Here is a 27,872-nt window from a genome sequence, read left to right as displayed (position 1 = left end):
GTAGATTGTATTTATTTTACTGTACACACACACACACACACACACGCACACGCGCGCACACACACGCACACACACACACACACACACACACACACACAAACCTGTATTTAAATACAGGTTTAAATACAGGTTTGTGTGTGTGTGTGTGTGTGTGTGTGTGTGTGTGTACAGTAAAATAAATACAATCTACATCTCCTCATCTGGCGATTCCTATATTTTCATACTATCCAGCATAACTCCAAAAATGACCTTTTCCTAAGCAGGTTTCCAAATGTTGAGCCAGAAGTTGACTTTAGGCAGCTCAAACAAACAGATGAATGTGTGTGTGTGTGTGTGTGTGTGTGTGTGTGTGTGTGTGTGTGTGTGTGTGTGTGTGTGTGTGTGTGTGTGTGTGTGTGTGTGTTTGTTTTTATGTGCCTTAAAGCGAATGCTTTTTGCCTCACATCAATGTCAACGTGTCAACACAAACTAATCTGGATTATATTCAAATGAAAGAGAGATTTCTGAATGTGCCCTCAAGAAAAACACAAATGAAAAGAAAATGAAACTGCACAAAGGTTTGTGCTTTCTTTTCTGTCACATCTCATGGCAACATGTCAATCCATATTAAAAAGAAATGACAGCAAAGGCTGGGAGGTGTGCAGCATGTGTGTGTGTGTGTGTGTGTGTGTACAGGTTTAACCTACATATAGGTTAGTAAAACCTGAGATCACCTACGTTGTGGGGACCACGAGGGAAATGGATTAATACTAAATGCTTATTTGAAAAAGTAAAAATTCTGAAAGTTTTCTGAGATGGGTAAGTTTAGTGTAGGGAGATATAATATAGGGTTTGTACGGTAAAAAAATAAATCATTATGTCTATGGAAAGTCCCCACAAAGATAGCAAAACATGTGTGTCTGTGTGTGTATGTGGGGGTGGGGGTGAAATCCTTAGATTATCTTGACACCTTGTTCCTATGGCAACCTAAAGATGGTTCAGTAACCTGTGAAAGACTGAAGGATTGTGTGAACCAGCATATGGTCTGCTGTCAAAGGCTGTGACACACACACACACACACACACACACACCCCTCCATTAAGAACATATTAAACGGTGTGTGTGAATGTGCAGACACAATATCATTGCAATTCACTGTGTGAAACAGATTGATATTGAGCTTTTTTTTTTTTAAATCGTTATTTAATTACGAAAAAACACCAAACACCAAACTTATGTCAAAACATACTGGATAATGGAGCATCAAAATGACCCGCTATATTTCAAAAGACAATAAAAAGTTGATCACAAAAAAACAGTTATTACAGTGAAAAATATGATTCTATAAAAAAATATATAGAGAATATAATGGAAATGAATATGTGATCTTAACAGTTCTGGAAAAACATAAATTTGAAAATTGCAATTCCAAATTAAATAATCAAATCAAAATGTAAACAACAACAGCAAAATACCTTACACAAAAACACCCAAAAAAAAAAAAAGTTTAATAAAATTATACTAAATATCGCGTCTTGCGCGCTCAAGTTCGTTATTTCAAATGTAGCCGCGCAGTATGCGCTCGTTTCTTCCAAGCGCGTCCCGTCCGCGCCGCATCGAGATAAAAACATCTCAACTTTTCAGAATGCCGCAAGCGCACCATAAGCGCACAGTAGGTCACGTGACAAGAACCAACCGGAGCGCAACCGCCCTAGCGCTTTGGAAAAAGGAGAATGCGGCGCGCCCAGCGTTTTCTACGCGTTTTTAGGCGCTATATGTGAATCCGGCTGTTGTGCACGCTCACGCGCATTCCGCCAGAGTTTTAGTTTACTTTCAGTTTCGTCTCTGCCACCATCTTCTACGAGTGGTAAATGTGCGTGCATGAATGTAAGTTCATTTATCCTTATATTTAGCTGTTATATTGTGATATATTAACACTTTCATGTCGCAGCTGCATATCCGATTGTTGTTATTCTGTTCATATCGTGATGAATGTGTTTAGAGGCGAGTGATGCCAGTGTAATTCCCGCGCATATGTTTAGCGCCATTTACCGCGCTGTGGACAATATAAACATATAGATGATGTATACTGAGGTGAATCTTTATTTTTACTGTATTCAGACATATTCTGATATATTTATTTGTTTATTTCAGACTAAACCACCTCAATTCTGACTAATGCTGTATATAGCCTAATGCTGGATATGTATACCGACACACACATCTGAAGAGATAAACAGTTAAATTATCTTCTGTCTCCTGTCACACTTCTTGCCGGAGTTCCGTAGTGGACTAGCCTTCCACCTAACTTAACAAAATAGAGTCCTTTACAAAAATGTTTAATAATTATTCAACCCCCAAATGTCGAATTTTGTGCAGAATCTTTTATTCTTTTTCACCTCCAATAAACGCTGCCTGTAAGTGCTTAGAAGCTTCTGTCACCTCTCTACTGCAATCTTGGCCCATCCCTCACTTAAAAAAAAGCTTCCAGATCACTGATAATCTTTGGTTTTCACGTTACCACTGCTTTCTTCAAATTCCACCAAATATTTTCAATGAGATTTAAATCTGAAGACTGTATAGGCCACTCAAGAACATTCTACGACTGATCCCTGAACCAAGCTTAAAGGGGTCCTATTATGCCCTTTTACGAAGTCTTGATTTTGCTTTTGGGGTGTAATAGAATATCCTTTCATGCTTGATTGTTCAAAAAATATTTTTCACATATTTTACATTATTACAGCTCCTCTCTCCCGAGTCTGTCCTGAACACGTCGTTTAGTTGCGGCTTCGATGAAGCCCCTCCTTCCGAAATACAAAATGTGCTGTGATTGGTTAGCTGGCCCAGGATGTTGCGATTGGCACCACTTACACGCGTGTTCGTGAAATGTTACACCCCTTTACCATAACCGTGAGTTCACACCGCCGCTGGCGAGAGCGTCAATGTGGCCGGAACCCATTCATTTTCAATGAGAGCCGGCGGCGAGCTCCAGCGAGGGTGGCGCGTCTTGGACGGTGAGAGCGGCGAGGAAGTCATGTCAACTTTATGGTAATGAGCTATGACGCGGTTTGGCGGCAACCAATCGGAATTTAGAAGTGCTCCGTTTGAGAGGATTCCAGGGAACGCAGTCCTGTAAACTTTGGTTCCGACCACATTAGTTCCCAAGCAAAATAGAGGAGAGGATGATCATTTGAATTTGATAAGAAGGCACGCAACACTATTTATAGGCAAGATTTTCGCGCTAGAACGCTTGTTTTTCAGCGGGAATGCAAATTAAATTAGCACTTAACCATGAACACAAAAGCCACACCACACAAATGGCTTTTAATTGGTTTATTTAGTTAGCAAACATGTCACTATAATTGTTAAGTTCTTTCCATTGATCAATTTATTACTTTCACATTTAAAAGATTCCATGAGGTTAACTTATACCCTACTTGGTCAGTCTGCAAACATAACGATCGACATGCTTGTTTGCTTTGCGGCCCCTTTAAATAAAGTTTTAAAAAAGACCAAGCATTCGATCTACGTCAGAGCGTCCACGGATATTTCCACGGCGTCGTTGGCAGGGCGGCGAGAGCGAATTTTGCCGCTCTCGCCGCCGGTGTGAACGCACAGTAACCACAAGCTCTGGGTGGCATCAATTTCAAACCAATTCAAGCCTGATTCAGACTCAAAGTGTTGTTTATATGTCTATGTGGTGTTTTTAATATGCTTTAAGACAAACCATGTGCAAATTCATAAGTCAACACCATTGCTGAGTATTTTCTCCTTAAAACTGCAGTGAATTAAAGACAAAACGTCTCAAAAACGCGGTTTGAAATCGCTGGTGTTTCTGACATCACAAACTACCTTGTAACTAACCAATTAGGGCAATGTGTGATCCTCAATGAGTGGATCTCTGAGCTGGTGTCTGGTGTAAGTGAGTGGAGGCGGGGCTAATTTGCATATTCATAGAACTACGAATACTAAATGAGGCAAGGGTGTAGAGTTACATTCAAGCTATTTTAGAGCATGAAAGATTTTTCAAGGAAAAAAAAACGTTTAAATATGTCGTTTTGGTGATCAAAGGTGAGTATTAAGGGATACAATTATTGACTACAGGGGGACTTTAAGAATGTTAACAAACAAGAGGATAGTCCAGAACGGATTTCAAGCAAGCACAGATTTCGCAGGATGTTTCAGAGTGGTATGTTTGTTTTTTATAATTTTCTTATACATTTTAGATACAATGTTATACACCATTTAATCATGATATTTGAAAACTATAGTAATACAAACAGTAATTGATCACAAAACCAAGGTACATTTTCCTAAGGGGTGGTGAACATCCTTCCAAAAGCTACAGTAAACAATACAGTTGGTAGTCAACCAGATTGCCTATTACTGCCGCGTTTACCGCTGCAGCAAAGCCATAGCGGAAAAAATAAACCAGTCGCATTTCAAAATCGTTTGCGAAATGACCGCCAGGTGGCGCTAAGGGACATTTTGCAAAACAGCTGCAATTGCCGAAATGTAAGTGGAGCTGAAGTCATAAATTAACAATAAGAATGAAATACTATACAATGATGGTAATTTCCTACAACAAACATGAAAAATCAAAACAAGAGCTATTGACATTTACTGTACAACAATGAAACAAACAAAGATTTGGTGGAGTTGAAACTGCAGGGTGAGATTATAAAGTAATAAATTTCATTATTAAATAAAGTCCCATCAATACGCTCACCGCGCTCTCCCAGCTAATTAGGTGCTGAGACCTATATATCAAATAAAAAATGCAAAGGTCTGCACTCTAAATTTTTTATATTCTTGACAGGAGATATTGACAAACGTTTCGGCTCTTTGCCTTCGTCAGTGTGACAGTTTCACTTATTCTCAATGACTATATAGAAAGCACGCTGCAGATCTTCAGGTGATCGTAATCATGATTGAACAATCAAATGATTAGTCCTCAGACTTCAGTTTTGTTCATCAGAAACAGTGAACAATTACTCACTGAACAGGTCTTTAAAAAAATGTATTATGATTATTTCGACAAGAATGAGACTGGTTAAATATATATATATAAAAAACCGAATAGAACAAACTTTTAGAACATAAAAAGAATTAAACTTTTTTTTTAAATATTACAACAAAATTGGTTAAATTTAACGAAAGCTAAAATTTGTAAAAGTAAATTTTAAACAATAAAAAAGTTAGAAAACTTATAATTATAAATGTTAAAGTCCCTGTAAAGGCAATTTAAAAAAAAAATTCTAAACACATTATAAATGTTAGAAATGTATTGCTAAAACACATTACAAAGACTGTGAACTGTGAAGTACTGAATTGTGGAGTTAGACCGTTAAACAGTTTTTCACCATTGATATTTTACGGATTTTTTGGGCGGGGCTAAAAGGGTACTCGATGACGCACTGGAGCCCCTGAGCTCCTGGCCCCGCCCCTACCTGATGACGCACTGGAGCCCCTGAGGCTGGCCGCTCCCCTAACAATATAAATAGAGCACATTCGCATCAGTTTGCCGCTCAATCGCGAGTTACTGTCAGTATTATTAGTTACTACAGCTTACAGTTTGCTAGTTAGCTATGTCTTTGTCACGGAAATGCGTACTACCTGGATGCGATCACGTACAAAACAGATCGGTGTCCTTATTTAAATTTCCTAAATACGATCACATCAAGAAGGGGTGGATTAATTTTGTGAAGAGCCACCTTGATGGAGAGCTGAGGATCACCACCAAAACCCGCCTCTGTAGTGATCATTTTACACGGGATAGTTTTATAAACTTTCGTCAGGGAGACAACGGATTCACTGATAATCCGCTGTTACTGGTGAATGAGGCCGAAACGACTATCTCCCGCCTCGGCCTTCATCCTCCCGTCGCGCCGACAACTGGTGACATCATCGGCAGTGCGTGCCCACCAATGAGTGTAAGTTGCTTTGTGCGCTTATGTTATAATTAACCTAATAAGCTGCTAGGAGCATCCATTCCGGCTGTAGCGGGTGACAGTTGATTGTGGCGACGGCAGCTTTACCACGAGTGGGCGTGGTTTCAGCGCAGCCAACGGACACGCCCCCAGCGTTTGAGAGCAGAGACTACTGCTCATTTTTTCAAGATTTTGATAGCTTATTTTATGTACTTGCCGGATTTTTTTATCATTCAAATTTGGCTGGGTGTCTAATAAGTTAATAACACATTTTTCTGTGATATGACAAACTCAGAACACATAGTTCATTCTGACTTTACAGGGACTTTAATAGAAAGCACAACTACAAATAATAAAACATACTTACAAGTTGTCTTAGTTTGCAAGACATACAACAGATTGTCCCGATAAAGTGGGAACTGCTTAATTTCAGAAGAAGCTTTGGTGCGTAGCTGGCATTGTGGTTCTGGAAGCTGTTCTCCGTCAAATGTGCAGCACACAGATAAACGTGTGGTTTATAATGTTTAGGAAGAGTGTTAAAAATAAATGTAATCCACTTTTAAGTTTGTCAGCCTTAGGAAGGTCAAGCAAATGAGTTTTGGAAACGGGGTGGACAAAACAGCGTCTCTTTGAGATAGAAACAACAATGTCTTCTCTAGCGCAGCTCAACCAGGCCTAGCACCTTTTTTGCGTATTCAGTGGGTGGAGATTATTTAAATGAGTAACATTATGACTTCACAAAGCCCGGAAAAAAACATGTTGTAGTCCAAACGAGTCGTTAAGTAGATGGAGATGGCTGTTCTGCAGGAAGATGATCCATTGATCATCAAGCTTCAGTTTCTGCACCGAAGCCGAAGGCATCACCTTCTTTACTTATATATATTGTTCAAACATGGAGGTGGTCCAGTCATGTTATGCGGGTGATTTGCTGTATATATATTGTGCATAGCAGGAGGCCTCTCTGTGTGGAGTTTGCATGTTCTCCCTGTGTAAGTGTGTATGTGTGGGTTTCTTCCGATTTCCCCCACAATACAAAAACATGCAGTATAGGTACAGTACATTTAAATTGGGCCTCGTTTACACTGTCAGTGAAATGTGACCCAATTCCGATTTTTTACTCGTATGTGACACAGATCGGTTGTGTTCTATGACAGTGTAAACAGGGAAAAAACGCATGCATTCGGATATTTCGAGATCGGTTTCAGGCCTCGTTCATATGTGGAAATAAATCAGATGTAAATCAGATATGTGCCAATGCGACTGTCATGTAAACAGGCAGATCGGATTTTCCGAGGCATTAGGCTGCGTCTCCGCGGTTTAATGACGAGAGAAACCCCGACGCGCATCTGCAAAGGGACGGATGGCCCGACGAAACATTGTGTCGTCGTAGGAGAGGAATGTGGACACACATTGACACAACATATCAAAGGTTGGCTTGCTCATCCTAAAATTTCGGACCCACTGCTCCTCGTTAAAGCCCGCCACGATCTCACGAAAGTGCGTTTATTGCACGATTTTTTTTCACGTGCCATTTACGCCAAAAATAGTTTTTGCGTGCATGATACGCACTTTATGGCGTTTAATACGCACGTTTACAGTGCGTATCATATGCAAGCAAAAACTATTTTTGGCGTATAAATGGCATGAGAAATAAAATTTGTGCTATAGATACTCACTTTTATGAGATCGTGTTGTATGTTCCCACCTGTCCTGAGATCTCGCTGCGCGTTCGTCCATCTGAGCAAGAAGACCCCTTTAAACATGCGCGATGTTTCAGTCAAGTGTAAACACATGACTCAGATATGGGTCACAATTTAAAGATCGTGTAAACGGACGGTAAAAAAAATCGGATATAGGCAACAAATCAGAATTGGGCATCAAGACCTGCAGTGTAAACGAGGCCTTGGAGATGCTAAATCGTCCATGTGTATGTGTCTGAGCCCCAAGTCATGTAAAGGGGAGGGTTGGGGAATAATAAACAGCAAGAAAATGAGAGAGATGGCCCATAGAATCACCAAGAGTCAGATATGACTGAAATGGTTAATAAATGAATGAATGTAAATAATTTATGAAAAGAAACAGATGATTCCAAAGGTGCATTATAAAGCATTGAGAATATGTATTCTATATACAGGCTTCACGAAAGTCTAAACATTTAAAAGGTTGACTATGGTTTTGGGTTAGGTTGTTCGCTTAGCTTTATTTTAAAAACAATATCCTCACTGAGATGCTCAGAAAATGTGTGAGATTCAATCAGAGCGAATGACCTTTAAATGCTCAATCGTCAAGTGTGTGTCTGTGTGTGTGCGTGCGTGCGTGTGTGTGTGTGTAGGACAGGATAACCTTGTTATTCATTAATCTTTCACTTTTAAGAACAGTTTTGTGTGTGTTGTTTTTGTTTTTGTGTCACAGACTTTGACAGCAGACCATCTGTGGTTCAAATTTCACAGGTGAATCTGAATCCTGGAGAGTTTGTTCCAAATATATCTATGAAACACAGATGCCACACTGTTCTACTGCTGTCAGAGTCACAAACAACATCCATAAAACACAAATTCAAACCTTCCCATGATCCAATCACATTTATGTCCCCCAGACTCTCACCTGCGTCCTCTAAAACACTGAACTCCATCAAGACATCGTCGTATCATGACTTTCAAATATACTGTAAGTTTGATGAAGTATGCATACATACTCTAATGTTTACAATAGAAAGCTTCCTTTTTATTCCACCCAGATCATTTATAGAACTCATTGATTATGACATAACAACAACTCATTAACATACAACCACCCACATTTGGATATCAACACTAGATCATAGAGATTAGTCAATCCTAACCAAAAGATTATTGGCATATTAAAATCAGAAGCCAAAACACCAGAGAGACTGGGCGAACAATGGTCACAAAAAACTAAATTACGATGTTTTGGTAAAAAAAAAAAAAAAAAAAAAAAACCTTTATACATATTATTTGTAGACATACATGTAGACTGCATGACAAAATTAAAACCATTTTCAACCAAACCAAACAATTGTTCTCTTTAAAAATATGAAAGAGCCTCCAGAAAGAACAGAAACACCAGCATCACTTAAGATGTTTCTCAGACACTCAGTCCAACCATGATGTAAAAAGCCATATTGAGTTTTGCTCAAAAATAATCGATATACGAAGTGAGTTGGATCTCAGATCCAAACAGACCCAGCTGAAACCACATCAGAACAAAAACCATGCCACCAACCCCATAAAGAGATAGTAAAAACTGGAGCAGGAGTTACTCACCATCCATTGCGTACTTCATATCCATGGCGAAGAGGTTCCACATGATTTCAGCACTAATTCTACCCATATTCAACTCTTGCGGGAACCTAAAATGACATAAAAACAGACATTGTTACAACCATGCAGCAATCTGCTCAGCAATTCATTCGTCCATCAGAGTCCTGATCTTGTGGTCCGAGTCTTCAGAGATCTCAAGACCACAAATAAATAAATAAATACATAAATAATGTACTTTTTCTTTATTTCAGTTCTTGGATAACATGTTTTGGTCTGGATCTGAAACTCGAGAGGTCTAGTATTGTTTTATGTCTTGGAGTGGTTGTAAAAGCGTCCTGTCCTATTTTAGATGCATGCATTTCACATGTGAGCACATTCTGTTTATGGGCACCAATTTCACACAGGCTGTTTCCATGGCAACCACCACCATACCATATCACTGAGTGAAGTGATCAGTTCTCTACTCTCCCCCACTGCTCAAAAGCAATCTCAGATCAATCTAGACTAGGCTCAACTCTATTTAGACGTGGTTTAATTGCTTAGGATGGACAGAAGGAGCTATCAGAGATGGACACATATGGATGCAGATGAACACAGAATGATCATGAAGTAGAGAAAGCCTCTCTGTCCTCTTTCTTTCTTTCTTTCTTTCTCTCTCTCTCTCTTTCTAATAGTGATGAAAGGGACGTGCTCCTAACTGAAGTCATTTACTACGTTTCATTGAAGCGTCTCTCTCGGTGGCTCTTTGCTCTGAGAGATTCAGTTCTGTAAAAGATGAATTTAAGACTTTATTCACAATGCACAAAATTCCAATTTAATTTTCACATTTTTAGGACTGGCTGTCATTTTTTGATCCATCTGTTCAGATAATGTAGTCATCTGCTGTATGACTTAAATTCAGCATGAAATGTCGTTTACAGCCCATTTTACGTGATTTATTGTGCTAACGTGATTTTATCTGTGGTGGGGAATAAGCCAGAGGATGTCATTATTATTCTGATGAAAGGTTATGAAGACAAACGTAGTTTCTTACTGTATAACAGCACACAGCGATGAATAGCTTATAATAAGACAGGGAACTTGTATGAAGGAAGTAAACAGGGTCACGTTGACTTTAAGGAGTTAGCATGCTGTCAGTGTGGAAAGAGAGGATGGAACATCAGAAATTTCACATCTGCTCATGACCATCACAAATTCTCTCTGTTCTGAACTCATGAGGTTCAGTTCACTACCATTCAAAAGTGTGGTCAGGAAGATTTTCTTTAAAGAAATAAATACTTTTATTCACAAAGGATGCATTCAATTGATCAAAGGTGACGTTAAGGGCCTTTATAATGTTACACAATATTTATTTTTCAAATAAAACCTGTTCTTTTGAACTTTCTATTAATCAAAGAATCCTGACAAAAATCTATCACTGTTTCCACAAAAATATGAAGCAGCACAGCCGTTTTCAAAATTGATAATAATCAGAAATGCTTCTTGAGAGAATGATTTCTGAAGGATCATGTGACATTCAAGACTGGAGTAATGATGCTGAAAATTCAGCTTTGATATCATTTGATATATTTTTACATTTTGAAATATCTTGTTTCTATTGTAGTATATTTTAAAATGTAATTGGTTTCTGTGTCACAGAAACAAATTACATTTTAAAATATAGTACAATAGAAAATATTTTAGAATGTTACTGTTTTTACTGTATTTTTGATCAAATAAATGCAGCCCTTGGTGACATCTTTCACAAATATTTTAAAAATCTAACCAACCTCAAACTTTTGAACAATAGTGTCAGCTTTAGAGGCTTTACTGTAATTTACATATTAATGCATACGCACATTATTATAATTACATTGGGAAAGAGTCAATTCAGATGCAGCTTGATATTTCTAACGTGTTTCATTTTTAATAAAGAAAACCTGAAATCCAATCCATTTCCAAAAACCTGATTTAGTTCAAGCTATGTGGTTTGGATTGGACTTCTAAAAAATTTAATTTCATGTGTTCTGTTTGGACTACAGCAAACTAATAAATCAGTTTTTGCTGCCTGTTGAAACAAAGCAACGCTGTATTGATATTCCTTCAACACTCTTGCTCACTGCTTCCTCAGAGCTTGTTCTAAACCTCTAACCTTCTGTATTACTTCTGAAAATAACTTATTCAACTTTATTCATACTTTATTTTCTAGAATAAGTGTCAATGTACCTTCTGATTTTGGATTTTGTAAACCGTATATCTTAAGAAATGTTAAGATATCATCAATCAAAATATGATGTCATTGTAATATAACTGTGATTGGTTTGTTGTTGCAACATAATGTTGCAATATGTGTTGATTCTTGCATGCAGCAAAGTGACTCTGATGCTGAATTTCATCCTAAATATTAAAGATACCTAAAACACTGCTCTGCCCTATATAAAGACAAATCACAGGAACAACATATTTTGTCAAAACTGAGTTTGTTTCTTAGACTGTGATTCGTCCCTTGACAGACAGGTTTGGCTCAACTGTTCTCAGATTCAGGGAAAACAAAGTGTGAATACTGACATTAAATCAATTAAATTAAATCAAAACACTCAAAGTCATTTTTTCTCAGATTTTAGTGTTACTGTGTTTTGCCTTTTAAGGCAGTGTGAATCCTATCAGTTTTCATTTTCATTGTGTTAAAGGGTTAGTTCACTCAAAAATGAAAATTATCCCATGATTTACTCACCATCAAGTCATCCTGTATATCACTATCTTATTTTAGCCAAACACAATCTGAGTTATATATTTTTTTTAAATACCCTGAATGGTTCCATACATTTTGAAGTCCAAAAAATCCAAATCCATCCATCATAAAAGTAATCCATATGGCACCAGGGGGTTAATAAAGGCCTTCTAATGCGAAGCGAAATCGCAGGCGCTACTCAGTCCCATTATAAAGCTTGAAAGAGCCAGGACTTTTTTATATATATCTCCAATTGTGTTTGGCTGAAAGAAGAAAGTCATATATTTCAAGGATGGATTGAGGGTGAGCCAATTGACCCTTCGCAGGGAGCTTGATTGACAGGTGATCTGACCAATCATACTTCGCCATCCGCCATTTTGTCCGACAAAGCAGTCAGGAGAGTTAGTAGATTACCATGGGAGGATTTGAACTTGAAAAACGGAATGTACTGATGCCTTTCTGCGGTTAAAACAACATTCCTTCTTATGTTCATTCATGTTTATTTGATGCTATAAATGAACTAGAAGGAAGAGATGATCGGATCACGAGCAGCTTTAACTGATGCTCTACTACAGCGATCTGTCACGACACATTAAAGAGCCACAAAACGGTATTTAATGTTTAAATTTCTTTTTTTTTTAAATGACCAAATTTGAAAGGTGAGACTTTGTTTGATATGTTTAATATCAAAAGTAACCGAAAAGTAACCTGGTCTGTCCTGTCTGTCAGCGTGTTGTCAGTCTGCGATGTATTTTTCACTGCGCGAGAACATGGTGTGTGTGTGTGTGTGTGTGTGTGTGTGTGTGTGTGTGTGTGTGAGAGCAGCGTAGCTTGTCGGACATAGGGACAGTAACTAAGGGGGGCGGGTCTTTGCGAACGGTCAATTATGGGATAATTTTAATTTTTGGGTGAACTAACCCTTTAAGTCTTCTGAACAGGAACAAACAAACAAACACACACACACACAAACACAAAAACAAACACAAACACAAACAGACACACACACACCTACATATAAATACACACTGCAGTTGCTCTAGTTGTGTAGAGATCATTAGTCCAAACACAGTATGTGCTATTTTTCTTCACTCCACATGAATCGAGAGACGAGACCAGAACTAATGACACTATAAGTCCAGTAACATCTTCCTTACACACACAGACTTCTGCAAAAGGTGTGATAAAAGATAAGAGAGTGTTGAATAAACAGAAACGCTTGAAGCAAAAGAGAAATAAATTGAGGGATGGACGATTCTTCTCTGGGTTTGTCCAGGATGCTGAATTATTCAAGTCTACTGCCTGCCTGTGAATTTCTGAACAGAATCTACCACACACACACACACACACACACCACACATATTGCGTTTCATTGCAATGTATAAACATGTTCAGAACATCCCGAAATCATCTGTCCTTTACAGAGGAAAACCTTTATTGCTAAGACGTTTCTCTTTCATATCTCAGTCGATTTTCCAAAGGAATATTTGTTATGTTTAATTGAAGTACCAACTTGTCTCAGAGGTTTGTCCTAAAATGAAAGTGCCCCTATAATGCTATTTTAAAAGTTCCTAATTGTGTTTTGTATATCTCCTAATGGCACGGTTCTGTTATGTTTGGACTTTAAGGCACTGTCCACACGAACACGGGTATTTCCAAAACCGCAGCTTTTCCTATGAGGTTTGGCCGTTCGTCCACACACAAACACAGTATCCGGTCACTAAAACCGAACTTTTTTGAAAACTCCTGCCAGGGTGAAGATTATTAGAAACTCCGGTTGTAGTGTTGTCACGTAGATGGTGAAACCGGAGAATTTGGCTTGTGACGTCAGTAACCAAACAGTTGATGGACCCCATTGACTTCCATAGTATTTTTTTTCCTCCTATGGAAGTCAATGGGGTCCATCAACTGTCTGGTTACCAACTTTCTTCAAAATATCTTCCTTTGTGTTCAGCAGAAGAAAGAAATTCATACAGGTTTAAACAAACTTGAGGGTGAGTAAATGATGACAGCATTTTCATTTATATTCCTTTAATCAATACGATTGGGCTCGATCCGAATGAAACTTCGATTGGATTGGAAGGGGTGGTTTATTCCTTTTCTAATCCTATTGAGAGCATGTAAACACTTGATCGGATTAAAAAAAAAAAACTGGAAAGGGCTGCACATGTGCAATGACGTAGAAATGGCGCGTGGAACTAGCTGCAGTTGTTGTTAAATATAATGTCATTAATGACTGTTGTGTTATTCTAGAATTCCCAAACCACTCATCGTCTGTGAAGTTGAGCAGAACTACTTCCCACCAGTCCTCACTTCATACTCTCATCCACAGACGCTTTGTTTTGGGTGCGGGAATGAGGCGTTTTTTTTACGGTGGCCCAGTAGTGCACAACACAACGAAAATGAGCCAGAACACCATGAAATAAAGCCACAACACAACGAAACACAACGAAATAAAGCCGCAACACAACAAACACAGTGAAATAAAGCCACAACACAACGAAATAAAGCCACAACACAACGAAATAAAGCCACAACACAACGAAATAAAGACACAACACAACGAAATAAAGACACAACACAACGAAATAAAGACACAACACAACGAAATAAAGACACAACACAACGAAATAAAGACACAACACAATGAAATAAAGCCACAACACAACGAAATAAAGACACAACACAACGAAATAAAGACACAACACAACGAAATAAAGACACAACACAATGAAATAAAGCCACAACACAATGAAATAAAGCCACAACACAATGAAATAAAGACACAACACAACGAAATAAAGCCACAACACAATGAAATAAAGCCACAACACAATGAAATAAAGCCACAACACAACGAAATAAAGCCACAACACAATGAAATAAAGCCACAACACAATGAAATAAAGACACAACACAACGAAATAAAGACACAACACAATGAAATAAAGCCACAACACAACGAAATAAAGACACAACACAACGAAATAAAGACACAACACAACGAAATAAAGACACAACACAATGAAATAAAGCCACAACACAATGAAATAAAGCCACAACACAATGAAATAAAGACACAACACAACGAAATAAAGCCACAACACAATGAAATAAAGCCACAACACAATGAAATAAAGACACAACACAACGAAATAAAGCCGCAACACAAGGAAATAAAGACACAACACAACGAAATAAAGCCACAACACAATGAAATAAAGACACAACACAACGAAATAAAGCCACAACACAATGAACTAAAGACACAACCTGAACGAAATAAAGCCACAACACAACGAAATAAAGACACAACACAACGAAATAAAGCCACAACCACAACACAATAAAGCCACAACACAACGAAAAATGTACAACACAACGGAATAAAGCAGCAACACAACGGAAATAAGCCACAACAACACAACAAAATAAAGCCACAACACAACGAAAATGTACAACACAATGGAAATAAGCCACAACACAACGGAATAAAGCCACAAAACAACAAACACAAGGAAATAAAGCCACAACACAACGAAATAAAGCCACAACACAATGAAATAAAGACACAACACAACGAAATAAAGCCACAACACAACGAAATAAAGACACAACCTGAACGAAATAAAGCCACAACACAACGAAATAAAGACACAACACAACGAAATAAAGCCACAACCACAACACAATGAAATAAAGCCACAACACAATGAAATAAAGCCACACAACACAATGAAATAAAGCCGCAACACAACGAAATAAAGACACAACACAATGAAATAAAGACACAACCACAACACAATGAAATAAAGCCACAACACAATGAAATAAAGCCACAACACAATGAAATAAAGCCACAACACAATGAAATAAAGCCACAACACAATGAAATAAAGACACAACACAATGAAATAAAGCCACAACACAACGAAATAAAGCCGCAACACAACGAAATAAAGCCGCAACACAACGAAATAAAGCCGCAACACAACGAAATAAAGCCGCAACACAACGGAAATGCTCCCAACGATTAGAGGGCTCTCGGAGCGCGATAAAGTTAGTTTTCCATGCCACTGTTCTATAGAGTCAGCAGCAGTCTAAAAAATATATCAACACCACGATTAGTTTTAACAGTATGTAGCTAACCATTGTATATATTTTTTAAATTAATATATAATTTATGATCCCTAAGGGAACGTCTGCCAATTCCTCCAAGTTGTTAAAACGTTTTTTTTAAATTAATTTGTATTAATTCTAAATTACTTTTTAACAATTGCCAGGAAAACTAACTTTATCGCGCTCTGAGAGCCCTCTAGTGGTCGGGAGCATTTCAATTGTGTTGCGGCTTTATTTCGTTGTGTTTCGTTGCGTTGTGGCTTTATTTTGTTGTGTTGTGGCTTATTTCTGTTGTGTTGTGGCTTAATTTCGTTGTGTTGTGAACTTATGTGCTTTTTAAATTTCGTTGTGTTGTGCACTACTGGGCCACCGTCGTTTTTACTGCTTGACAAAAATAGCAACACGGCACAGTGGTTTGTGTGCTCGTCATCCTAATCAAGACCTGAAATAGATAAATATGAATTCTGCTCTTTAAAAAAAGTAAAGAAGCAATGTAGGAGAATAGTATACGCAAACAGCAGGAAACGCTATTCCTGCAGTATAAGCATAAGCATGTCTACAAAATCAATTCTGATTAGAAGCTTGTGACATAAAAACGCACACATCAACCCGATCGCTTTAATTATACATTCATGTAAACACTACGGTCGGATTCATCAATCGGCATGAATTCATTCCGTCAGATCATTTGACATTTGAAGAAATTAATGAAAAATGGTTGATACTTTTGTTTGCAAAGGTGTCTTGAAAATTCCAAGCACAGATTGAGATATTTCTGAGCTCTTTATTGAAATTATCTTTATTAATTTCATTGCTCTCTAGGAGAAACAACTGAGATATCAAAGATACAAGAAAAAACAGCAAAATATGATACAATCGGATGGCTTCACAATGTGTGTGTTGTGATACGCACTGGTTAATGATGGGTGTGTAGGCCATTCTGTCCTCATCTATAACAGACACCATCAGCGTGATCAGTTTGGGCCAGAAGTCCAGGTTCTTGATGACGGACCCTGTTCCTCACGCGGCAGATCCTGCTTCTTAGCCTGGAAAGACAGAGAAACAGAAGTTTATTACAGATAATGACACAATTTCTCCGTCTTCCACGCGTTAAAGTTTGAATAATTTAGTCCGGTTAACTGATGTACTGAATCTGAGTACTCGCGCACTCTGGTTAAGTGTTTTTGCTTCATAAGACTTTTTATTAGGTGGTGCGAACACACACACAGAGAGAGAGAGAGAGAGAGAGAGAGAGAGAGAGAGAGAGAGAGAGAGAGAGAGAGAGAGAGAGAGAGAGAGAGAGAGAGAGAGTGAGAGAGAGAGAGTGAGAGAGAGAGAGAGAGAGAGAGAGAGAGAGAGAGAGAGAGAGAGAGGAAGAGAGAGAGAGAGAGAGAGAGAGAGAGAGAGAGAGAGAGAGAGAGAGAGAGAGAGAAAGAGACTGGACTCTGGTCTCTGATTAAAATCATTTATACTCAACACATTCGTATTTAGTGTTTCCTGCCCTTTAAGCTCATTAATGTCTTCATTAATTATGCAAATCCTGAGTTCTGCAAACAATTCCAGACAAACCATTAACTAAAGCTGCACTCAAACAGTCAATTTTTGAGATCTAGGACAACAGCATTTTCTAACATGTGTAGAAATACATGCAATAGTAGACTAGTCTAGTACAATAGATTACTGTCTGTTTGCACTGGTAACCAATCATCAAATTCTCTAACTAAGTGGTTCTTACCAGGGGCCTCAAGATGGCTTAATATTATTTAAAATAAGACACAACAAGCTTCAAAATAAGCTAAAACAACTGGAAATCTAAATATTTCTATTTATTTATTTTTGCCATGATCTAAAATATTTTATTAGAAATTGTGAGAAAAAATATTTTTCTTATACCGTAAATCATGAACGACTCGAAAAGTAAATGTAAATTAATTTGGTTAATAAGAGTGTGATCCTTGAAAAACATTTGAAAAATCAGGAATCCTGAAATTGAATTATTTATATTTTTATTAATTTAGTTACTTATTTTAATCCAAAAAAAGTTTTGGAAACAAAACTGTGTCATTACTGTAGATGTACCAGAGGAAACCTATTAGCCTATTAATCAAAATGACATGGCAGCCAAGTGGTGCAGGATGTTTTACGAATAAAAATATAAATAAATAAACAAAAAAACTAAATGGCCATCACATACAAGGAAGGAGTCAGACCTGAATTCAAGGTTACTAAAATGCTGCTTAAAAAGCTATTTGGCTAAGGTCATTTCAAAGGTGGAACAATTGAATGTTGATGAAGGATTGCAAAAACAAAGAAAAAGAGAAAAATTATAATAGACTGTTCTCAAGGTCAAAGTGCGTTCACTCAAAAAGGCTACAAATCTAAGGTCACAAAAAGATTCATGAATTGTGCATAATAAGACCAGGAATGTGTACTACGAAAGTAAGTGTTTCATTATTATTTTTTTGTTTCCTTGACATTTTTGTTCAAGTTAGCCCCCCTATTCCTCCTCAAACACTTAACAGGGGTTTTGTCTTGCTCTATGATCGCATTTCTGCCATTTCTCATAACCTCAGAGAGATTGACAGCTACAACAATATTGTTTAACAGCAAATAACCTGTGAAACATGCACTTCATGTTTTCGACTGCATGTTCATTCAAAAAGCATATATCTACTGAACTTGCTCTCAAAATTTTCAACACCAAGCAAAATTACCAAGCAAAATAACCAAAATTAGCAACACCAAGGTCATGGGTTCGATTCCCGAGTGTTACGTGCTATGGACTTAGTCAATTTTTTCAAATCTGACTCCAGAGTCAAGCCCAAAGGCAAACTCTCCATGGCATTGGGCTTTATTTGTGGCCAGGAGAACCGCACCCTGCCTGGGATGCACTTTTCAGAAAAATCAGGCCGTCTTTTCCTGGAGGTTTGATGTATTTCAGAGCTCCACCACTGTGGAGATTGAACTCACTTCCCCAGCCAGAGTGCAACCTCTCTGGCATGGCTAACTGCCTTGAAGACCCTGGAGCTCCGAACCCACAGCATTTTTGTTCCCTCCCCTTTTCTTATTGGTTGCTGCATTTCTCCCCTCTGCTGTTGGTTTCTTTCTGTTTTCCCGCTCTCTGCTATCTTCAAGTTTGTTGGTGCTGCTATTGGTCGGAGACCACCAATCATCGGCTGTGGTTCAGGATATAAGGCACTCTGAAGAACGGAAGAGGAGGAGTTTGGAGTGTTTGTTGCCTTGTGCTACTGTTGTTGAAAAGTACAGACTTTGTGGTGGTTCGCTTGCGTGATTGTATTTGCTTACTCAGAGGACTTCTTGCCTGATCTAAAACCAGCGCCATCCCGGAGAGAAGAGAAAAGGAAAGTGCGTCACGTGACACATCTTACATGCACGTAGACTTACCATTGTTAGACACACTAGGGAAGGAGCGTGTGCAACTGTGTAGTTTTTTGTTTGGTTAGTTAGTGAAGTTTTAGTTATGGCGTGTTAAGCGCTGAAGAATTCTTTATTTTCTGTTTTTTGCTTTGGTTTTGTTATTTTGTTTGTTTAGCACCGCTCATCTTCTTTCTCTCTGTGGCTTATTTCAATTATCATTTTTCAATTCTTTTAAGTTGTGTGTATATAGCTGTAATTAAGTTTATTTGTTGGTTTTCATTTATGTAAATTATAACGTTCGTGTTGTAAATAAAGCGAACCACCTGCTTGCAGTAATTTGTTGTCTTGGCGTCATTCACCCACAGTACTCCCCAGAGACTAAAACTATAGGAGTGTGTTTCACTTGTATTATGCACGTCTTCCTCATACCTCTATGCCATCAGGGGACGTAACACCAAGAAATGCATGAACTCATAAAATACAAATCTTAAATGTAAGTCGTTTGGATAAAAGTGTCTACTAAATGCATAAATGGTAATTTCAACTTTTTTTAAAACATTAAAAAGTATTGAACTAACAGAAAAATCACATTCATCATCCCAAACAGGACTGGCAACTGTGCTGCTATATGAATGTAGCCCAAATCCAAAGGAATCATCATGCATCCTAACATCCTGATTCAATGTGCATCTTGAGTTCTCACATAGCTGTAAAGACATCAGCTATTACACTGTAAGTGTGATCGCTGGAATTACAGCATCTCTTGGCACACAGGTCAGAGTTTATTCTGGGGGGAATCTTTGTTTATCATGGATCTGGATGGTAAAATTAGCACTCTCACTTCCCTCCTCTTGATTCTCCACAATGCACCTCTGTCTAACATCAGTCCAGGCTTATTTGATGGACAACTGGGCATTATGCCAGGCTATTTTGGGCATCTCTCTGGGCTGTTTTCCACGACAAGACAGTAAATGCGAGATGCTTTAGAGTTCACCGGTCACTCTGCATCTAGAATTAGATTCCAGTAGAACTATGGGAAGTGTGTTAGCTGTCCATGGTGCTGAACCATTATTCATGGTGCTGAAATTGGCTGCATCGAGTGTTACAAATCTTCAGTAGCTCTCAGTGGCATTAAAGCAAAAAAATCATAATTGAATACATATAATAAACTAAAGTTTGTCAGGACAGTAAGCTTTTTTAAATAACTTTAATTACATTGACATACATACAAAAATTCTGCTTTGCCATCTCTGAAATAAATTAAATTGTAAAACATTAAAATATAAAACAGTTCACTTAAATAATAATAATATTTCAAAATATTAGTGTTTTTACTGTATTTTTTATCAAATAAATGAAGCCTTGGTGAGCATAAGAGACTTAACTCAAAATCTGAAATCTGATTACTTTGTATCTGTCCTTGTAAGGGCTAGTTTATATAAACATTAAACAGCAATTACTAAAAACTGTAATTAGCTTATGTAACATGCACTAAACATGCTCTATCATGCTCAACCGTGTGTTTCTGTACAAGAGTTTTCCTCCTTTTCTCCATGACTCTTCCTGTCAGGCCACAGCAGTGAGTGTGTCAACTTAACTTGATTCAACATGCCAAGACTTGCTTAATATATGTGTCTCTACATTTATAGTAAATCCTACAATAATGCATGCACATATTCTAAAAACCTAGTTGGAGCCTAAAAAGTGACTCATAAGCGAGTTTCACTGGAGATCATGCTGACGTCTGTGTTGTGTTTATGTGTGTATGTGGCATGTGAGAGAAACAGGTTTAGTGAAGGGAAAAGGAGCTCCTTGGGGGCGTTGAGTAATATGTGCTGAATTAGATAAAGTAACAGCGGGACAACTGCGATCAGGACACAACGCCGGCTCACGCTCCTCTACTGCTCTGTCTTTAGAATGAAATAAAAGTATGTCCTTGCTTCACATTTACATATGAAAGATGAGGAGTAACATTTATAGTGCTAAAACACAAGAGAACTGACTCTTGTAACTGCAGCAACCCCAGCAACTACATATCAACGCCCTAGTAACTCCATAACAACCTTAGAAACCATAATTACTGTACATGCCAGAGAATCTGCATTACAGCCACATAACAATGCTCTAATAACTGCTTAGCACCCCCTAACAACCACACAGCAACACCCTAGTAACTGCATAGCAATTGTTAGAAAACATCTATAAATGTCATAGCAATTGCATAGAATTCACATAGCAATGCACTAGTAACTGCATAGCAGCAATTGTTATAAACCATTAGGGGTGTAACAATATATCGTGTCACAATATATCGCAATACAAAAATGCAACAATATGTTTCATTAATAGTAACAATATGTATTGTGCATAGGTCACCCAAAAAAATTCATGTTTTCAGTGTTTTAGTGTCAGTACTACTAATAAACTGCTATATATAATGTTGAATATAATGTATAATAATGCAATGGGGGGATATTTGTGGGTCCAAATGTCTTGCGTTACCAATAAAAAGTGGCCTACATTATTTTAAATATATCTAGTCTGTGACAGAGTGCAAGCATTCGTTTAAAATAATTCTGTATTTTCAGCTTCAGAATCATGAATATTTTTATTCTGGTGTCACCATTGTCTTGTGCAGTGGGCTATCAGCACCAAGTCCAAGCCTATTCATTTCCACACCCAATGTAATACCAAATTTAGCATTTTAATCAACAGTATATTTTTTGTTAACCTTTTACTATTGGAGTATCGCAATAATATCGTATTGTGAGTTCAGAATCGTGACATGTATCGAATCGTGACATTAGGGTATCGTTACACCCCTATAGACCATATATAATGCCCTAGTAACTGCAGAGCAACCCCTACCAACCACACAGCAATACCCATAATACCTTAGGAGATGCATAGAAACTGTCACCCTGGCAACCACCCACAAAATCCTAGAATTACAACAGTGTGTTTTACACAAGCAAACACAAATCACATGTTCTTCAGAAAATGTAAAAGTCTAGTTATTGAATTCATTCCTCCTGATGACTTGTTTGGATCATTTAACTTTACTTAACTTTACTTTGATCGTGATCTTTATTTGCCTTTTCACTGTGTCTGTGTGTCACATCTCTTATGCAAGTTCACAGCAACAATGACAAGAAATAGCACCCACATCTACTGAGACAGGAGTGAGGTCATCACTACGAGACAATGGACGACACACACACACACACACACACGATGACACCCTCTCTACACAAAGACTATTGCTGAATTCTGTACCACATACTAACATACCACTCTTACTATTTTTGCCATAGAAAGATGTAGGAAAATAGTAAGAGTAGTATGCTATAGTATGCGGTTCTGATTTCAGCTAATTGCTCTTGCAGCTGAGTCACTCCACCTAAATGTGAGATTAAATGAGGGATGGATATTCCTCAGGGCATGTGAGTGAGCATATGTGTGTGTGAGTGCTAGCATCTGATGTTGTAAGAGAACTGATTGTTGTGAAACTGAGGATCAAATTCCAGGGCAGAAGAATAAGAAGGAAAGATGCATATTTTATTCTAATTTATTGGGCATGTGTGTCTGTGGGTTATATATTTTGAATTAAAGATGAGATGCACTAATAACTATAATTTTAGTGCCGTCAACTGATTAAAAAGGAAACACGGATTGCAACCGGATAATTTAGAACAGGATTTTTCTAGATGGTGAAAAGTGGGCGGTCCGGAAGTAGGAGTTTGACGCCCATTGGCTGAGGTGACATCAACTGCAAAAGAAAGCTGTTTCAGAGCAAATGATTATGCATTAATGATTACAAAAGGCAAACCTCTGTCTCTGAATAGTGAGCACTCATAAATCACACACAAAAAGACAAGGAAAGAAAAAGAACAGTAAAACATTATTTATCCGGTTGCAATCCGTGTTTCACGTCGGATAGCTATGAGAAACTAATCCTCCTCCACACAAAAGAGAAAAAAAAACATCACTTAGTATGATTTATAAGCTATTTTCTCATGGGGACCAAAAAAAATGTGCCCACATGGACAAGGATTTTGGATATTTTGTCCGCATAATGTAGAGTATACCTGAACCTCTCTCTCTCTCTCTCTCTCTCCACACACACACACAAGTTTGGTGCCTCAGTGTGCTGATCCTCCTGAGAGATTCACCATTCACTGACACATAATGGACCCCTGCCCCCCGCTGAAGATGGACCACTCCAAACGCTCTGTCTTTTCTGTGTGGTTATTTTCTGCCTTCAATAAAATCAGTGTTTGGTGATTCTCTCTAAAATGAGGCCCTGCAGCGGGTTTGGACTCATTTTTATCCTGAGATCTTACATCAACCCTTATTTTACTGCTCAGAGGTTGCTTTTTCATTGCTCATGAGACTAAATTCAAGACAAAATAGCAATTTTACAATCCTTGCAGACTTTGGTATCTTTGCAAATCTGAGCACAGTTTGAGACATTGTTGAGATGTATTTTGAAACTTTAGAGAAAACACACGAAGACATACTGTACCATACACCTCTACTAAGAAGACAATCTGCATTTAGCATAAAAACAAAACATTCCTTACTTAAATGTATGAATTTGTTGTTGGTATGTTTTTTGACAAATGAGCCCGTCCCCGTAGGAAGGTTTTGTCTAATTTATATGGTTATAGAAAAGTAAACATATAGAGACACTCTGCTCAAAGTAGTTAGATGTAAACTATCTCTCTATAATCATCTAGACCTCTGCATATCACTGTAATTAACTCTTAGCTCTAATTAAAAGGTGCTGTGAGGGCTTCACTTTATTGTGGGTTTCTGGTGGTGTTCTTTTAGCTGTGAGTTTAAAGTACACCGTGTAAATCACAGCTACCTGTCCTGCTAATTGCTACTTATGCAATATGTGCAATTTATTTCTACATCACTTTGGTAGGAAAGTGCCTTAAATAAGGACATAAATGAAAATGTAAAGAGGTTAATCTCTCTCTTTCTTTGGTAGCCTAGATTGGTGAATCTCATGAAAACAACACGTCATCACAAAAATTGTAATATATATATTGCATAAAGAAAGATGCATCCTTTTGGTCCCGGTTTTTTTATTTAAAATTGACATTTTCATGACAATTAAATACATTCTCATTGCTCTAATGCTTTCAGAATTTTACTTTTGCATTTTTTTTTTCTTAATGGTTCACAACTGTAATAAATAAATATAATTTTTTTATTTAAATCAGCATTAAAACCGTAAAATGAATATACTTTGTTTGAATGAATATTACAATACAATTACAATAAAATAATAAGTATTAGTTTTATCATTAAAACATAATTTAATATCATTAATTAAATATTATGAAATGTAATTTATTTTATAGTATTAAAAAAATGGTGGTTAATTGTCAGAAAAAAAATCAAATAGACTGATACAATAAGCTTAATTTCTTTGTGCAAAATCTAATTTATTTTTCTTCGTTTTTTGGAAAGTCAAATAGTTAATACAGTGCCTCACATACCCGAATCATTCATAGATGGTTGGATAAAAGTAAAAAAAAAAAAAAAAATTGTTTTAATTCAATCTTACTACTCAAACTTGGCATTTCTCTTGCCATAGTCAATCAATATTTTCTGTCAGTTTCTGCATCTTTTTATCACTCGGAATATTCTCCCAGTTGTTCTGACTCAGTGTGTCTCATTTGATTTCCACCAACCTTGTTTCTTTGTTCTTTTTCAGCCTCCCTCTTTCTCTCCCTCTCTCTCTGTCTCTTCTATGGATCTCCTTCATTCACATCACACTAACAGGATTTGGTTGTTTCCGACCCCCCCTGCACGTGTCTTAAGAGCTTTTTGACATGATTATATAACATACCAACCCACCTCTTAGTGATGCCGCTATATTTAATATATAAGACATCCAGAGGAAGAACATTCAATGTGCCCATTCCTGTAGCACCAAATAAAAACCTATTTTCCTCTTCATGGGGCCGTTGCCTCAGTTAAAGAAGATGGGTCAGTTCTGCAACTAAAAATAAGCCTCTTCACTAAAAATAAGCCTCTTCACTAGCGAGAGTGAAACTCTGGCTCGTAATTTTAGCTGCGTTGTGTTCGGGGAATCCGAGCTGTTATTTAGGGCTGATGTAAGTTCTCTGGGCGCTGCTGCTGTCTGCTAGCAGATGAGTTACACGTTTTAGTTCAGTCGCTGTGGACGAATGTGTGTTTTCCAGTCCTGCCATCGAGAGCTCGATGAACGTATAAACACAGAAACACTCCTATTTCTGCAGGATCAGTGTTATTGTTTACTATTGTTAAAAAAATCATTTATGGTTAAAAATAGCTTTTGTTCACTAAAAGAAAGCAGAAATAAAAATAAATAAGTAAAATAAAATATGAATATTCTTAAAATATTATATTTTTAAATATACTTCATTGGCAACTAACTGAAATAAAAGATGAAGTACTAAAATTAAGTTAAAGCTAAATGGAAATATAATAAACTAAAAAAAAAACTAATAAAACTGACAAAAGCAAAAAAACTAAATTACAACAAAAAAACTTAAAAATGTAAATGAAAACTGAAAATATAATGTATTTAATATAATAAATAATAAATATTAACATTTTATATAAATATTACTAAAATAACACATGGATGGTATTGTTTCTTTTTCTATATAATGGCGATCCCAGAGAACATAAATAAAGTGGAAAAACTGTGCTTAACTGTAACTTAACTGTATAAAAATAATCACATTGCAAAAAATTTGAATGGTCCTAAAAACAGGATAAATTTTCTGTAAGCAAAAAAAAAAATCGATAAAGCTTAAATAATCTCTTTTTTTTTTCCTCCAGAAGAAAGAAACTATTCTGTTTCTTTGCAATCTATCAAAAGAAACAGGATGATTTAGCTAAACCTACCATACTGATTGAATACAAGAATGAACTGATTATTTGTAGATGAAAACGTATTTGACGCAGGAGAACAAAGTGAGACGTCTCTCTTTTGCAAACAAACAGAAACTGATATGAATAAACTGAATCCCTCAGTTTAGAGATCTGAGTCATCTGCCATCGCCAAGGGAATACCTTCAGGAAGACACAGCCCAGCAAATACTCATTTCCAAACAATTTCCTTTTCCTGAAATTTCCTTAAAGGGATACTCCACTTTTTTTGGAAATAGGCTCATTTTACAACTCCCCCAGAGTTAAACTGTTGAGTTTTACCGTTTTTGAATCCATTCAGCCGATCTCCGGTTCTGGCGGTACCACTTTTAGCATAGCTTAGCATACATCATTGGAGTGGACAAGTCCATTAGCATTTCTAAAAATGCAGCGCCTGAAAATAGGCCACCTTCCGTCAACACAACGGAACTATTTTCAGGCGCTGCGTCATATCATTACGCCTGCTGCACTCATGGTACGGCAGTGACGTTTCTTGATTACTACGCAGGAATGAGAGTATAGTTCCTAGCCATATCAGCCTAGAAAATCACAACTTTACATTTTCCGTCGGTCTTAGTGCACGATGTAACTACAGAAGAGTCAAGTTTTTTGAATAATCAGATGGATAGTGAAAGCTATTTTTTTAAAGAAACCTGCAAAAGGTCCTTTTCCAAATTTTAGTTGGAAACAGGACACGGTTATAATGTGAAAGCTGTCATACAGACCAGGGAGGGCTGAACCCGAGACTACCTGTAGGAGGTGATCTGAGTTCAGTTGCACTGGAACTGTTGCGTGATTCGTGTGAATGTGAAGGCTTGGACTCGGGTGCGTACTTGTTCAGGAAGTAAAGCAACCTAGGAAAACATTTTAGCCAATGGCGATGCCATTAGGTCAACAAAACACATGTAAGGGATGACAGTGGTGATGTGATGATTTACCTTGGATACGAGCGAGAGTGAGAGTGGACTGTCATCGTGCAGAGTGAGTGCAATCAGAGTGGAAAAAATGAATGGCTTTTTAAATACATCAGCTAAACTTTTCTTTAAAGGTGACATATCATGAAAATCGGACTTTTTCCGCGTTTAAGTGCTATAATCGGCTCTCCGGTGCATCTACCAACCCAGAAAACGTGAAAAGTGACAACCAGTAACTTTGTTTTGGTAAGCCTTTCTCTGCAAGCATGTCAAAAAATAAGCCGATCAGATTTCACTCCCCTTAATCTGCACGTTTCCACCCACGGCGCCGCCATTTTGTTTTCTTAAGTGACAACAGTGTAACCAGTTCTAACGCAATGGCAGAAGTTCGAGCAAAGCACAGTTCGTTGCTGCACAGACAAGCACAGAACAGTATTGGACCAAAAAATGTCACAGCTGTCTTATAAAGACCTCAGGAAACTTTGTCAACTTGTGTAAAAGTTAAACATGACGGTAAATGCAAGTCAACGACATGAATCAATGTAACTCCACAACAGCTACATAAATGTATCCACTAACCATTCAGAAACGCCCAGGTGCTTTTAAAAGTTGCAACCTCTTCCTGAGTCTC

General features: G+C 37.5%; 1 protein-coding gene across 1 annotated transcript in view; it reads right to left on the bottom strand.

Moving 5' to 3' along the window:
* LOC130100419 (protein unc-13 homolog C) overlaps nt 1-27,872 on the bottom strand; it is a 263,612-nt gene that overhangs the window by 143,917 nt on the left and 91,823 nt on the right. Inside the window, 3 exon segments of the mRNA XM_056265875.1 lie at nt 9,194-9,279; nt 16,930-17,020; nt 17,023-17,062. Of these exon segments, the coding sequence (XP_056121850.1) occupies nt 9,194-9,279; nt 16,930-17,020; nt 17,023-17,062 (217 nt within the window).

The sequence above is a fragment of the Rhinichthys klamathensis genome, unplaced genomic scaffold (genome assembly GCF_029890125.1).
Source record: "Rhinichthys klamathensis goyatoka isolate OS25496 unplaced genomic scaffold, OSU_Roscu_1.1 h1tg000242l_1, whole genome shotgun sequence".
Classification (NCBI taxonomy): Eukaryota; Metazoa; Chordata; class Actinopteri; order Cypriniformes; family Leuciscidae; genus Rhinichthys; species Rhinichthys klamathensis.
Note: the sequence above shows the minus strand (reverse complement) of the source record. Positions and strands in the feature narration are given on the sequence as shown.